The sequence below is a fragment of the Rhinolophus hipposideros genome (assembly GCF_964194185.1).
Source record: "Rhinolophus hipposideros genome assembly, chromosome: 8".
Classification (NCBI taxonomy): Eukaryota; Metazoa; Chordata; class Mammalia; order Chiroptera; family Rhinolophidae; genus Rhinolophus; species Rhinolophus hipposideros.
Genome location: NC_138054.1, coordinates 54,887,896 through 54,903,154, shown reverse-complemented (window position 1 = coordinate 54,903,154; position 15,259 = coordinate 54,887,896). Strand labels below are relative to the sequence as shown.

General features: G+C 45.1%; 1 protein-coding gene across 1 annotated transcript in view; it reads right to left on the bottom strand.

The window, feature by feature from the left end:
• The window catches only part of C8B (complement C8 beta chain), a gene marked incomplete at both ends in the record, with an annotated part of 36,759 nt that extends 24,501 nt beyond the window's left edge, over positions 1 to 12,258 (bottom strand). Inside the window, 4 exons of the mRNA XM_081056645.1 lie at positions 511 to 652; positions 2,636 to 2,777; positions 5,748 to 5,904; positions 12,167 to 12,258. Of these exons, the coding sequence (XP_080912771.1) occupies positions 511 to 652; positions 2,636 to 2,777; positions 5,748 to 5,904; positions 12,167 to 12,258 (533 nt within the window). The remainder of the gene's footprint in view (positions 1 to 510; positions 653 to 2,635; positions 2,778 to 5,747; positions 5,905 to 12,166) is intronic.
• Positions 12,259 to 15,259: the final 3,001 nt, after the last annotated feature.

The following is a 15,259-nucleotide window of genomic DNA, read 5'->3' as shown; positions in this document are numbered from 1 at the left end:
TTCCCAGAAGCTTGAAACACAGATTGACTGCAGACCCATCCTGGGAATCCGTTCCTTCACTAACTATGTAGAAGATTCTCCTCTGGGCCTGACCCTATGCTGGGGCCTAGGGTTACAGAAACAGATACAACCTCCTTCACAACTTGTCAATAGGATTCAAAGGCAAGGCTTAGAAAGCACCTTGCAGTCACAAAACAGGAGTGAAAGAAACATTGATCCTCAGCCCTCACGGGGAGCCTTTGGGGTCTCCACCCACAGCCCTGTCCCTAACGTTCCTAACTCAGTCCTCCTGTGGCCCGTGTCTGTCCATGAGACAGGGGACATGCTCCTGGAGCTCCTTGGAACGGTCCTCACAGAGCACCACAAACATCCCCTTACACTACCGTCTTTTGTCAGAAAGGAAAAAGGGAGCAACTCTGTTCCTGTGAGCTCCCCTCCTCTCTTCTCCGTAGAATTGCAGTTAATCGTGTGCCTTCCCATTTCTTCCCACGAGAGAAACAAGGAACTTACCCACTGGCCAGACTGCCAATCGCCCAGTATTGGTCCATTCCTTGTTGACACTTACTGTAAATCCTTTTACAGTTTGCCTCATCTGACTGGTCTCCACAATCGTTGTCTCCGTTGCAAAGAAGTCTGCGGTTCACACACCTCCCTGGGATGGAAAAAAGATGTCACACACAGTCATGTGGCCGTTAAGAGGATCGAACATTGTATGAGCACCAGATACTTTCTGCACCTTTAATGCTCTGTTTTGACTACTCCTTGTGTATCAGGGTGGGTTGGTAACAGCATTTACAGGTTATTCCCCCAAAGGGGCCAGTGTTGTATGTCGGAAAGCACTTTGAGGGGTGATTATGAAGGGTGGGGAACGGGAAAGTGCCGAACAGGCAGGGGTCAAGTGGCCAGACAGGAAGGAGGTCTGGACTTCCCCCTGCCCTCGCCTGAGGCCGGGGAAGAGAGGTGGGTTTGCTGGGTCCTACAAGTCGTACTAGCTGTGTGACCTTCCACATGCCACCTAACCCCCTGCCTCAATGTGTTTATCTGTAAAATAGGGAGGTCATCATACCTACCCCTAGGGTTGCTGGGGATTTAAACGAATAAATAGAAGTACCTACTCATAGTACATGCCTGATAAATGTTGTTTTTACTACAATTAGTGTTTTTGTGGGCCAAAGGCACATTGCCAGTAAATATCTGCAGCAGGATTGGACCCTATAACTGTCTAATCATAATTCTTTCCACCAAACCATACCACCTACAACACGATAGCCATTTCGACTATAAAAATCATTGGACTAATTGCTTTGAATTATTTGCAGCACTTTTGCTTCCTTTAAACTTTTTTCCCTACTGACTGTTTCCTTTCTTATTTGTATATTCTTGGGGGATAAAGTCCATAATACCGATGACCCTGTTTCCTTAGATGTGTCTGGTCACTTTTAACCAATGTTCTTGGGGTGTTAAGGGCAGAAGAATAACAATCTGGTCTTCAAATGTTTCTTACGAGGCACTTAAAGTAAAGCTGGCCTGAATAGCCATTATGGCTTTGGTCAGAATCATGGAACGCTGGCCATAATGAATCAGTGGACACACCGTAAAAACGTCTATCAGATTTATTGGATGGAAGTTTGCAACTGCAATAAGCCCTCGAAATTGTTCTAAGAGTCCCTAACTCTTGAAAGATCCCAAAGCACAGTATACTTGGATACAGGTAACGTAGAGTGACGTAACTCCCACCTACATCCTTTGGGTCAACCCACTCTCTTATTTTTCCTGGACACTTGGAGAAATAGAGAGGCATATGTTTGCTTGAATTAGCCTGATGAAGGAGCTGAAAAGATAAGTGTTGACTTAATTCTGCAGCTGATGATTATTCACTTGTGTGCTCCTTACTTCCTTCGTTTTGTTTGTCCAGCCACCTGTCCTTTGTTTTCTTCCTTCCTTTAATCAAAAATGTTTTATCGACTATTTTATGGAGTTGGGGTTATGCTGGACTTGGTGATGTATAAGCGCAAAAGACAAAAACTTCAAAGGTTTTTCAGAGATAAATGAGGCTAATCACCCTTATTTAACTGTTTCAGCCTCTCCCTGAGCCTCCGAGGAAGCCAGCAGAGCTCACAGTCTGCAAAGAGCTTTCATATGCATTGTGTCACCTGATGCTTATAACAAATTTGTAAGGCATTAACATCACTTTTGACTTTCTGTTGAGAGAACCAACATGCAAAGAGGTTAAATGACTTCTCCTAAGTCACCCAGTCAAATTGAGACTTGACTCAGGATTTCTGATTCCAGCACACCCACTTTGGGTATTTTTAATGTCAGTGAATGTGATTAGAATTCTCAAATTTCTAATTGCAGCTCTTCTACTCACCTGTTGTATGCCCTTGGGCACGTAACGTCCCCAAGTCTCAATTTATTAATTTGTAAAATGGGGATAATAATAACACCGATGTTATAGGATTGTTTTTTTTATGAAGCAATACACGTAAAAGGAGATCGGAGATTTGAAGACAAGGGGGCTCCCTGACCTAACACATGAGCCTGATCTTCAGCACTCGGAATGGCCAGTGCCACCATCATCACGTGCCATCACTTAATTTGCCAGCTTTTCCATCCCAATCGTGTCCCATTATACCTGTCTGTGCACACACAAAGCCTTCACATCGCACTTGACTTCTACAGGGTGCGTTGGTAACACAGTCTTCAGCTTGCTTGTCCGAGAAGTCGCATGGTTCCCCATGGAACTGAGAGGGCCGGAGCAAGACCGCATGTCTGTACTGGAGCAGAGAGAAACACAGTAAGTCAAGGGCAGCGCTTCAGGGGTCTGGGGGTGGGGGGTTCCGCGCTTAGGATCGATGTTGCGATGGGCAGTGTTGGTCTGACTATATCAAGTAGACTGTGAACTCTCTGAGGGCAGGGACCTTGCCTCTGCAGTGATCAGTCAAGACTTCCTGAATGTGGGAAAAGCATAAGCTTTGGAGTCAAAAGGTAGTAAGAAGATTGATGTGGCCAGTTCAATAACACAAAACGACCATCTGTCAGCTCGATTACTCCCATGGGCTGACGCAAGTATTCTAATTTATTCAGTATCTTATAAATGCAAAAGTATACACTTGGGAGCTACACTGTCGCCGATACTTTCTAGTTAGGTGTTGCTGGGAAAGTTAGTTAACCTCTATGATCTCAACGTAACCTTTACAATGAAGATCATGAGTTACCTAAATGTACATTATGGAGTTTCAATGATGTATATGAGACGCATATATGAAATCTCCTTGTCTGGTATATAGCAGGCACTCGCTTTATTGTTACGTATTTTTCTTTTTTATTGTTAATGATGTTTTGCAGTCAATCTTTCTCTATCTCTACCTTCTAGTTTGTTTATTCCAGGAATATTGATTGAATTTCCAAAATATTGATTAAGCCGCCCAGTGGTAAAAGAATAGGCATTATTTATGCTTGCTTTTGCTTGTTTTTAATTATAATCATGCCCGCTGGACTGCTCTCAGGCACGTCCCAGATGGTGGTGGTAGGCACCGCACCGTGACGACACAGTGCACAGGGTGCCACGGTAGAGGGAGGACAGACTGCCCTGTAGACTATTAGAGGAATCCTCAATGCAAACTTAGGAGACGGGGAAGTGACGTCTCAGCTGAGATCCAAAGGATGGGTAGAAAAGTCAGGCAAACATGGAGAGCTGGTGTGAGGAGAGAAGAGAAGAGCAGTCCAAGTGGAGGAAATTTCTGTGCCAAAGCTGAGAGACTAGAGAGAGTGTGCCTTGTTCCCAGAAACAAAAATAAATTTATAATGGATGAAGGGAAGAGTGCAAGAAGGAGACTGGCAAGAGATGAAGGGAGGCATATCCCGCAGCAGGTAATGCAAAGCCTTCCAGGCCTCAGTAAGGTTGGATTCAGTATTTTATTATGGGGAAATGAGAAACCACTGCAGGGGAAGGAAGTCATAAGATCTGGTGGCTTCTAAATGCTAATTGCAGTCAGGTTTTGGTGCAACAGAAGGGGGCAAACCAGGCCAGCAGCCCCTTTGCAGAATTGCATCTTAATTAGCCATAGTTATTACTTGTACAGTATCTAACAATCTAAAAAAGGAAATATAGACAACCATACACCCATGCTCCTTTGCAGTTCCAGAGGGTCTTTCTTCCTGGAAGGCAGTACTGGCAGGACAGAAATAACGTCCGCAAAGACTAGCCCCAGGCGCCAAAGACAAAATGGGTTTGAGGAGTGTGGAAATGATGGAAAGACATCTCCCAATTCCAGTTGAAAGGTTTTGATGAACTACCAGCCGAGACCCTGCAGACAGAGATGATGTCCAGCTAAGGGAAGGTGTGTAGCAAACTCTGAGGAAAGGGCTCTAGATGGCTGGATGAATGGATGACTCAAGCTGAGGCTTCCTGGTTCACGGTGAAGATAAAGCGATTATCCAGATAATTGGATCAATCTTGACAACTTCAGCAATAAAGCCTACTTTGAGAACTGAATGATCCTGCCTGGCTCTCCACATTGATCCAATTGAGTGTGTAACTGTCCTGGGCCTACTTCCACAGCCCCTTTAGGATCCTAGCCCATGGCTGGTTTGGTTTTCCAAGGAGCTGGGGAAAAGACAACTGTTTTCTGACACATCTGTTGCTCTCAGAGCTGGGAACCTGGGTCAGCCCCCCTGTGACAAGGGAGCCTGAAGAACAAATACTGCAGAGACTGTGTGTTTTGACTGGTGGAGCACTAGACAAGAAGCTCGTGGACTGTATTTTCTACTAGGTGAACTCAAGAACTCATTTCCCTGCTTCGTGTCTCTGTTTACCTATCTGCCCAATAGAAAGTATCAGAACTGTTCTCTCTTCCTCACAGAGATATCAGAAACCATAATGAGATCAAACAACACATATTTATAAAGCACCCATCATGTGCCAGAAATTGGCCTACACACTGAAGTTATAGAACTGAATATGCCTTTAAGCGCTCACAGCTTCATAGTAAGGCAAATAATAAAAGAAAAGTAAATGATAAATGCTAGCATATGGGAGGAATAGGGAGCTATTACAGCTCGTAAAAGGGTGCCTATCTAACTGGAAATGGGGCTGAGAAATCAGGGAAGGCTCCTCGTAAAACTGGTGGCCCCTGAGCAGAGCTTCACCATCTCAGCAGGTGTTAGCCCGTGAAGGATGTGGGAAAGCTCGCTCCTGTGAACACAGCATGAATAAAGGCAGCCAGATGTGTGAAATGGTCAGCTAGACACAAGTGTTTTGGGTGCTGGAGTGGCGACATTTTATGGGGACGTCGGCCAGGTCTAGGTCTGAGGACTTGACTACCGTAAGTATGGACTTGATCCTAAGAGCCACACGCAGGTGGCTGGTGTTTTGAATGGTTTCAAGCTGGGGAAAGACAGGCCAGACTTGCATTTTTGATGCCTCCCACTGGTTGCACCAGGAAAGATGGGTTGAAAGAGCAAATCTGGAGGTAGGAAGCCTCATTAGGAAGCTGTTAACATGAGCAAGGACAGATGTGTTTGGAAAAAAACAACAACAACCAAAAAAAAAAAACCCTGAAAGATCAAAGAAAGAATTGAATTGCTACTTGGAAGTACAGAGAAATAGAATTCATTAATTAAATCAGCCAACATTTACCAAGGTCCTACTATGTTGGGGGTGCCTTAGCCAACAGGGCTAAGGCTTAGGGGTCCTGGATGCTTCAAGCTAGGTACTTACCCTAGGTACTTACCTAAGTACTTACCCTTTTCTTCTGGCAGGGATCACACTTGGTCCAGGAGGACCAGCTGGACAGCTCACAATCAATAGGCAGCAACGTGACATCCACACTCCGGGTCTGCCTACTCTTGGCAAGGCTCTCGTTGATTGCATTTGACTCAAGAAAGTGTGGTCTTTCACCTCTAAAAGGTCATCATGAGAGAAGAGAGTCAAGTGTCAGAAGGGAATTAAGCATCCCGATGACCACCTATCTATCCATTCAGTAAATATATATTTACCCAGTTGTGCAAGGCTATTAGTTTATCATTCAAATATAGGTTAATTCATCCAGCAAATACTTACTGACTAGTCAGTAAGTGCCTCACATTATGGCTAGCTGCGATCGAATGAGTATTGAACTCGGATCAGAAGACAGTCCGTCCGCAGCTGGGTCATCTTGGTAGCCTGTGTGAACTTCACTTTTCTCATTTCTATAATGAGATAATTATACCCACCTCACAAGGCTATTTCTAGGATTAAACAAGAAAATGTACGTGAAAGTACGCTATGAACTCGAAAGTGCTGCAGATAGGCAGAGAATACAACCACAGCTGGTGTGGGATCGTAAGCAATTCTCTCCCACCTCTGAGCCTCTGTTTTCTTCCCTGGAAAAGGAGAGGTTTGGACTAGACAATCTTGAAGGTGCGTCTCATGTTAAGAGTCTATGAAACACTTGCTGGGAACAAACCATATTCAGGGGACTGTGCTACAGGGGACACACAGAAATATGACACACGGGCTCTGCCTCTGGAACTCATAGGGTGTCCTGGAATAGGAAAAGAGAAACATGTCTCATGTCTTAGCTCTTCTGGAATCCAGCAGGCAAGGTTTATAAGCACACAGGCGCCATGGCCAGAGTTGTGCTTTAGCATGTCACTGTGCCTGCAGTGGAGGCTGCACCGGGTGGGGAGCGCCTGGAGGCAGGACAAGCAGGTAGAGGGCTCGTGTCGTCATCGCCATGAATGATGTGTGCCTGAATGATGGCAGGGCCAGGGGAGAGAGAATGGGGGGGACAGACATTATGGGACATTTCTCAGGGGCAATGGGTAGACAGTGAGGGGTAATTGGATGGGGTGTGGGTTAGAGGGAGGAAGGTTGATGCTGGTTTCTAGCTTGGGTGTGTGGGCAGGTGGGGAACACAGGCACGAAGGAGCTTTGGGGGTGCAGATGTGGGTGGGGCATGCTGAGTTCCAGGTGCCCGTATACAGACCACTGATGTGGACTCATTCAATAAATGGTTCCTACATGGTTCTGGAACACGGGAGAGATTTGTGTGACATACAGACCTGCATACAAAAAGCTGTGGGAGAGGACACGACTATTCTTGAGAGGAGAAGCAGGTCAAGGATATGCCCTTGGGGAGTGTCAGCACCACCAGCAGCACACCCGGAGAGACTGTGCCCTGCCAGTCCAGGGAGCAGAGAGTATGCAGAGGCGAGTGGGGGTTGGGTTGAGGACGGTGTCGGGGGGGTGGCGGAGAGGCAGATGACGTCACATCTGTAGAGCAGTCAAGCCACACGAGGCTTGAAATATGTCTAGAAGATGAGGCCGCGCTTTTTGCTGAGTTCCTGACACTCAGTGAGACATTCAGTAGAAGAGTGACTGAATGAGAATGTGATTTAATCCAGCTAGGCCTCCAGTTTCCCCATGTAATATGATGGCTATATTACGATTTTGACTTTCCTTTCATCTGAAAGAGTGTATAACATTGTAAGATTCTTTGTGACACGTGTTTCTTTTCAAGGCAAAAGAGAAAAAAAAAGGTGAGAGAAGAGACAGAGGACGAAGATTTGCTGAGCACCTAGGACATGTCAAACCCCGTGTGAAATGTTTTACCCATGCTGTCTCGCTGACTCCCGACAGCCATGCTGGCAGGCAGCGATGGAACACTCCCACCTGGGCAGATGAAGGAAATGGCCTAGAGTCCTACAGCTCAGCTGGTATGCGGTGGTCTGGGCTCTGAGCTGAGCTCTGCTTGACTTGGCAGTCTGTGCTATGTCCCTTGCCCCATGCTGCCTGGAAGGGATCAGGCCAGCATTCACTCGACCGGTGCCCTCTGTGTCCCTGCAAAGTCTCTCTTTCCTCCACGTCCAAGATTAAGCCATTAGGGAGATCACCACATAGTCTCCACCATCTCCAACACACACTGTATCAACTCCAGACAAGGTCATTAACAATACATTCTCACTTGGCAGAAGTCCTAAAAACAGGATCATATTAACTATAGCAGAATCCATCTCCGTGACCACCCTAGAGACCAGCAAAAATCAATGGCCTAGTAAAGTTGGATCTTTAACGAAAGGTCAAAGACTCGCCTGGAAACCACAGGTGGATACTTTAAAATGGTTACTTGAGGCAGGATGCTGTACGTCCCCATGGGAAGTGGGGGGAAGTGCTTCAGAAAGTGCCCTTTCTACTCATTTGCCCAGGTTTGACAAAACAATATTGTCTGTGATTTGGCTTCTCCGAAGTGTGTATTTGACAGCGCTGCAGGCTATCCTCTTCCTGTTTCAACTAAGAAACAGTCACATTGTGTTTTTAGCAACTATCAACAGGATGCCGGGCCACAGTTGAGACTGAGCGGATGAGGAATGTACACACACATTATCAAGAGTCATAATTCTTTCTTTCTCTGAGATTTGAAAGTCTGTTAATGGGCCAGATGATCGCTCACAGAAGGAACTTAGGAAAAAAGTAGTTATCACCAGCAGATCTCTCCTGTTTGCACCCAATTTCCATTACAGAGACGGCAATATAAGAAGTAATCAGCTGAATAAATAATACGTTTGTAAATTACATTGGATAAGATGTGTGTGGTTTATGAGTAGTACAAAATGCAATGCTGAAAGAAAAGCCTAGCATTAAATTGCATCTTTAATTCCTGGGAATAGCATGGTACCAATAAGGACAGGGCCAGGCTGGGCCTCCATGTATGGTTACCACACACGCCGTTCATGCCTATGCATTTCTGCAGAAACAAACCAGATGGTCATTTAGACCAACGGACTTGACTTCTGTTATTCAAAAGCCTCTGTATCTTTCTAATGCTGAAAAACCAAATATGCTTAGAGAAGTACAGAAAAGAAAATAATAAACACTCATGTCCTCACAACCCAGGATTGGCAATTGTTAACATTTTGGTATATTTCCTTTAGTCTTTTTTTGTTTGTTTGTTTTAATAAAAAATCACCCTATCACTCTGACATCTGAAATCACACCAGCCCCAGTTCCATTTTCCTCTTCAGAGGGAACTACTGTCCTGAATTTGGTATGTATCCTTCCAGTCTTTCAAATAATTTTGCATATATACATAATGCATAGTATTGTTTTTGCGTGTTTTACTCATACTGTACCTATTATTCAACAACTTGCTGTTGTCAGTCAGCATTGTATTTCTGAGGCCTCTTCACATCGATTCATAAAGAGATCCAGTTCTTTCGTTTTATTTAGATGTTCCATCATAGGACATACATTGCATTCGATTTGTTCTTTTTCTTTTTAAAGGATATTTCTATCTCCCCCATGTTCGGCAATTGCAAATAATGCTACGGTGAACACCCTTCCACGAGTCCTTGGAACAGAACCCTTGGAACGGTGTTGTCAGCATCAGGACATATTTCACTTGGTCCCTGTCCCCTACTCTCTTTCCAACAGGAGTCTCTGATCAAAATCAAGGTGGCTTCGTCAAGTCCAGCAGGATCAGGTCAGCTGCAAATCGTGAGCCATCAGTTTACACAGATGAGTGCATCAGTACGTGTGGGCTTTCTGTAGAAATGCCCTGACACAACAGCTTTCCGGTCCCCCAGTTTGTTAGGCAGCTGCCTCCCCTTTGTAAACAGCATCCTTCCTCTCTGCTAGAAGGGACGGCTTCTGGGTGGCAGATTCTCAACTTTTCCTTTTCTCTGTTGTTTGCTGTTGCATATGTGAAATTTAAAGCAACGTCTCAAGGCAACAAACGTGGGCCCCGGAGATAGAGAGATGTCATGGGAGTGTCGCAAGCGAGATACACGATGCAGGAAAAGAGGGGATAATGCATGAATGAGAGGCAGAAAGATGGAAGGACACACATGGGCTCTGGAACCAGAAAAAACAAACAAACTGGATTTGGATCCATATTCTATTAGACGTTATGTGAGTAGTCTTGTGACAGTTACATTCTCTCTCCAAATCTCAGCTTTTCTCTCTAACCTGTAAACAATAGCACTTGCCTCAAATAGCTGTGAGGATAAGAGCTAATGTATCTAGTAACTGGCACAGAGTGGCTATAAATAAACAATAGGTCTTCTGACAATGTGAGGATTATTTCATCTGACTTGATTACAAGAGTAAGTAGAAATGAAAACATTTCTTAGCTAATACGAAGGAGGTCTCAGTGTTCTCTGTTCCAGACCTGAAGGCTATTCTTTCACTTCCTGTATGGAAATCAAATAAGTGGCATGTTCAAGACCGCCCCATGAGAATCAGGGGTGGAGGCCAGAGCACTAAATCTGTACTCAGGAAAGGATCTGAGACTCACAAAACATGAATGAATCTCTCCTCTTTGGAGGATCGATCTGTTCTGCATGGTGTGAGTAAGAGATAACACCCAACTCAAGACATTGCTGGAGGGTTAAACAAGGCTTCCCGACCTGAACCCTACCCACCCACTCACATTTGCACTTTCTACCTCAGAGTGAACTTCCTAAATGTATATAACTATGATCGCGTAGCTCCTTTACTTAAAACCCTTCTGTGGTTCACCATTGCCTAGACAGCAAGGTACAAGCTCCTTACCTGGCACTCTGGCACCTCTCCATTCCAGCCATGATCTGACTGCTATTCCTTCTCATCTCTGGTAGCTCCTGCCCTTGGTCTATGCTCAGGGCTACTGAAGTAGACTTGCAGCTTTTGGAACAAGCCAGGCTCTCTCTCATTCCCATGGCTTTGTCTATGTGCTTTCCTCTGCCTAGAACACCCTTCACCTCCCTGGGCCATTTAGCAAATACCTATTCATATAAAGATTCAGTTCCAGCACCATTTCTTCTACAAGGCTTTCCAGACCCCATGCCCAGCTGAGCTGATCACTGCCTCTCATTTCCCACCTGCCCCTGTACGATCTCTTGCAACAGTACACAGAGTACACAGGTGCTCACATGTTGGCTTTCTTCACGCGGACACAAGCCCTTTGTGTCTTTTTCATCTCTGCATCCTCTGAGCCCAACAGGGAGCCTTGTATAGGGGTCAGTGCTGTGGGTAGAGTTGCTATGATCCCTTGGAAACCTCTATTCCAGACACATTTCCGTAGATCCTGAATGCTTCTCTGGGTACACATTGTACACACAAGGAAGGCCTTGGCAGCTTGAGTCTTCTTAGCGCCAAGGTGAGATTCTTGATAATCATAATAGCTATTATTTATTGAGAGCCCAGTGGGTAGGCATACTCCTTGTGCAGGTCTTGGGGTGGTTCCCAGTGGGAGGGCTGAGTGCTCAGCAGAGCTGAGACCAAGGGTGTGTCCAGTGGGTACTACTAGGTGCTCTTCACATCAAGTGAGAGGTTGTGCCCGGATAGCAGTTACGTACGGACTGAACAAATGGCACTAACTGCCCTTCTTCCCACAGGACTGCCCACAAGGAGGCCTGAAGCCTGAGGGCTTCCACCCGTCATGGTGAGGACTTCTCATGCACAGGAGGACCCCGAATTGCTAAGTCACTAGCACAGTTTTTACTGGAACCCAAGGTTGGGCTTTCACTCAGATTAAGTTTGAGCTTTGACTCAGATATTTCCTTTAGCCTATTTTGCATCTTACTAACAGATACAAAAAAAAAAAAAGGTGAAATAAATCATTTAGCATTTAACCGCTGGGAACATCTGGTGTGTGTGTGTGTGTGTGTGTGTGTGTGTGTGTCAGAGAGAGAGAGAGAGAGAGAGAGACAGAGAGACAGAGAGACAGAGAGAGAGAGAGACAGAGACAGAGACAGAGACAGAGACAGAGACAGAGAGACAGAGACAGAGACAGAGAGAACGAAAACCCCCCAAAACTGGATTGATGAACAGGTAGAGTAGGTCACTCTCATGTAGTAAAATCATTGATATGAACTGGCTAATTTTTCCATATATAACAAACCTCTTTTGCATAAAGAATCACACTGAAGCTTTGTTCAGACTACAGAACAAGTATGTTATTCTTCTTAGCATGACACAATACATTCAAACATGTCAATTTTTTATGGGAACTGTTGTTGAAGCCAGCCGCTCGGTTCCACAATAGTTTGAAGAGATGTTGATATTTTTTATCAGATGCATGCAGACTGCTTCAAGAGATGTTCCTTATTCAATAGGCAAGTGACAAAGAGACGGTCAGCATTATGTGGCTTTATATTCCTTGTCATATTAATGATCAGGGAATCATTTGTAACTGTCACTTACCTGGAGCCAGGCAAACTGAGACAACCCAGAGCAGCACAGAGAAGAAACAGCTCTGCCGGCACCCTCCAAGCCCATGTCCTGGATGTCTTCATTTTCTTGAGGTGACAGGAGACCCAGCTGAGGCACCCAGATCCATGCAAAGCCAGCACAGGGAGTGCCACAGTCAGCTTCTGTCCCCATAGAGCAAACAGTTCAGCAAAGTAAACAGAACCAGTGACTGCAAACCCCTTAGACTTTGCACAGATAGAAAATTTACCTGTGACTCTGGAAAGCAATGAGAACCATAGCAAACTCTGCAGCACCTGGGTTTTTATTCGTAGAGAACAGACTTTTAGGTAAGCAACCGAGAGGACAGGCTGTTAGTGGGGCAATGAGGACGGTGGGCTCTAAGTGCAGACTGCCTGGGTTTGGGCCCTTTCTATGCCACGTACTAGCTTTGCAACCTTGAGCAAGTTACTATCCCTCTATGCCTCAGTTTCCTCACTTGAAAAATGGTGAGGATTAAATACATTAACATGAGGAAAGTGCTTGGATCATCCCGTGTGGAGGACTCGGACATGTGAGCTCCTGTTACTAGGTGGAACCCAGGGTTTGGAGTCAGACGAAGCTTTGAATTCCAGTTTTGCTTTTTTCTAGCTATGTGATTTTGAGCAAGTTGGCAAGAAGCTGTAGAGCTCTACAGCCCATCTACCTGGGTTCAAATTCTCTCTGTATGTTTCACCAGCTGTGTGACCTGGGGCAAATTATTAACTTCTCTGGGCCCAAATTTCTTCACCTATAAAACAGAGTTAACAGTAGTACCCATCTCATGGTGTTGATGTGAAGATTAGATAAATCTAAATATTTAAAGCACTCTGACCGGTGCCAGGCACGTACTATGTGCTCTCTCTGTAACTGACTGTCTCTGATTCTGTTTCCTCATTGGGAGAGCCATGCCTGCTTATCAGGGTTGGGAGGGTCAGATGAAATGCTCAATGTGAAAATGTGTCACAAATAGGCATTATAAAAATGATAACTCTAAGAATAATTAGCCAAATATGTATTGTTATGATATAACTTATACAGAACTTTACGAATAGCTTTCCTGACCTTGTTGCAAAGTATAAGTAGACAATTGGTATTAGATAGATGTCTTTCCTCTCAGGTTGAACAGAGCAAAGGCTACGTGCCTCTCACATGAGGTGAGTCAAACTTCTTTTATTTGACTCTAGAGGAGTGCTTCACCTTCATCTTTTCATTATTCTGAAGAGTTCACCGATTACCCTGTCCTTTCTGTGTGGCCTCACTTTAAAACTGGATTAAAAGAAAAGGTCACCCTGATACTCTCTTGAAATGGCATAATTCAAGCGAATATTCACCTCAATACCTCCAGAAAGGATTCCCAGATGGCCCGTGACCAGATGTGGGATGGGTGTCTTCACATTCTCAGTTCCAGTGTGGACATACAATGTCTGCCCTGACTCGCAATCTGGAGATGGCACCTACCTTGCCTGTGTGAGCTGCACAGGAGTCCGGTGTGAAAGAAGTATGGCACACACTTGACGGCAATATGCCTATGGCGGAGGTACTCAGACGTACCTCCCTGGGAACCACCCCCGATTCCTCAGAATCAAGAAATTGAAGTCCAAAGTGCACTAATCTGGCATTGACAAAGCCAACCTGCAGTCTATGAAGGGCTGTATGAACCTGGTGGATGGCTATCCTGTTGCTGCTGAGATTGTAGGCGTGGGTGAGGGGCCTCCAGCGAGAGAGCAGCAGGTGACTGGGGGCTGGGCTGGAAGGAAGAGCAAAGACTGGATTTGGTTTCTTTAGTTTCTCTAAGACGCTGTTTTCTCATCTGTAAAATAGGGATAATAATTCCTTACTATCCACTTCACAAGGTTGTTTTGAGGTTTGAATATATAAAACATTAAGCCCCTTCACCTATTTGCTGACATAGATTGGTATACTCTTGAGTGCCAGCCTGCTCCCCCAACCTGCCACATCTGCCAGAGTACTGGGCTGGGGCTGGGAACGCAAATGAGGAAGAGGAGCAAGGGGGGAGGGATGGAAAGCCGCAGAGGGCAGTAGTCCCTTCACAATAATTGTGCCAGAATCCAGAGCACAAGGTCTGCCGTCAGACCGTCCTGTGTGCATTCCAATGATTACCAGGCCCAGCCTAAGGCACCATCTCACTGTTGTCCCAAAGGATGCAGTGGCCTGAACTATGGCACAATTGATTGCAGTAGTTAATCATTTGTAAACAAGCAGAAAATTGCATTTCAAGAAAGAGTCATGTCCTCTTTCATGTCTGCCTGTATTTAAGAGAAGCCACGTCCTTACAATATAGGGCTCCCTTTCCATGTCCTCAACCTGAGGCACTCGTGGAGGAACCTACACATTTTGGAGGCCAGGTACATGAATGAATCATGAGCTCTGTCACTCCACATAGTTTGTACTTGTTTCTCCTGCCCAGAATATGTGCCACTTGGCTAAACATGACTTATTATTTACATTTCATGCTAAATGTCACTTTCTTGAGAAAGCTTTCCCAATTGACTCTCCTGGAGCTCTTCCATTCCCGGCTCCAACAGGTCTTTCTCCTGGAATTCCAACCGCAGAGTGACCCCTGGTGGTTTCAGGTGCCACTCACCTGTGAATGCAGTGATAATACACAGGTTTTCAAGGACAGTTCTTAGTAATTTCTTGTTTCATCTTGACAATAATCCAACAAACTAAGTATCATCTCCCATGCCTCTGAGATGGGGTTCCACAACTGGTTCCAAAGCTGGTACGTAGCAAATCTATGACCAGATACATTTTTTTTTCTGACTCCCAAACTCTTCTTTTTGTAATTCTAAGGCTTTACCCTCTTCTTAGGAAGTCCCAAGATGGATTTAGGGCTAACACAACCTCAGCACTCCTCTAGTCTAGCTGCTTTCACTAGAGACTGTAGTTCTCTTCTCTGGCTGTAAGAGAGCTTTTTAAAATGATCATGTATCTCTAGGTCTTTAAATTGTATGTAGGAATTAGTTGCTGTAGGTCAATGGATTGCCTAACAGTTTGTGGTTTTTCCAGCCTTTGATAACTAATTTTCTAGTCTCTACCAGTTCC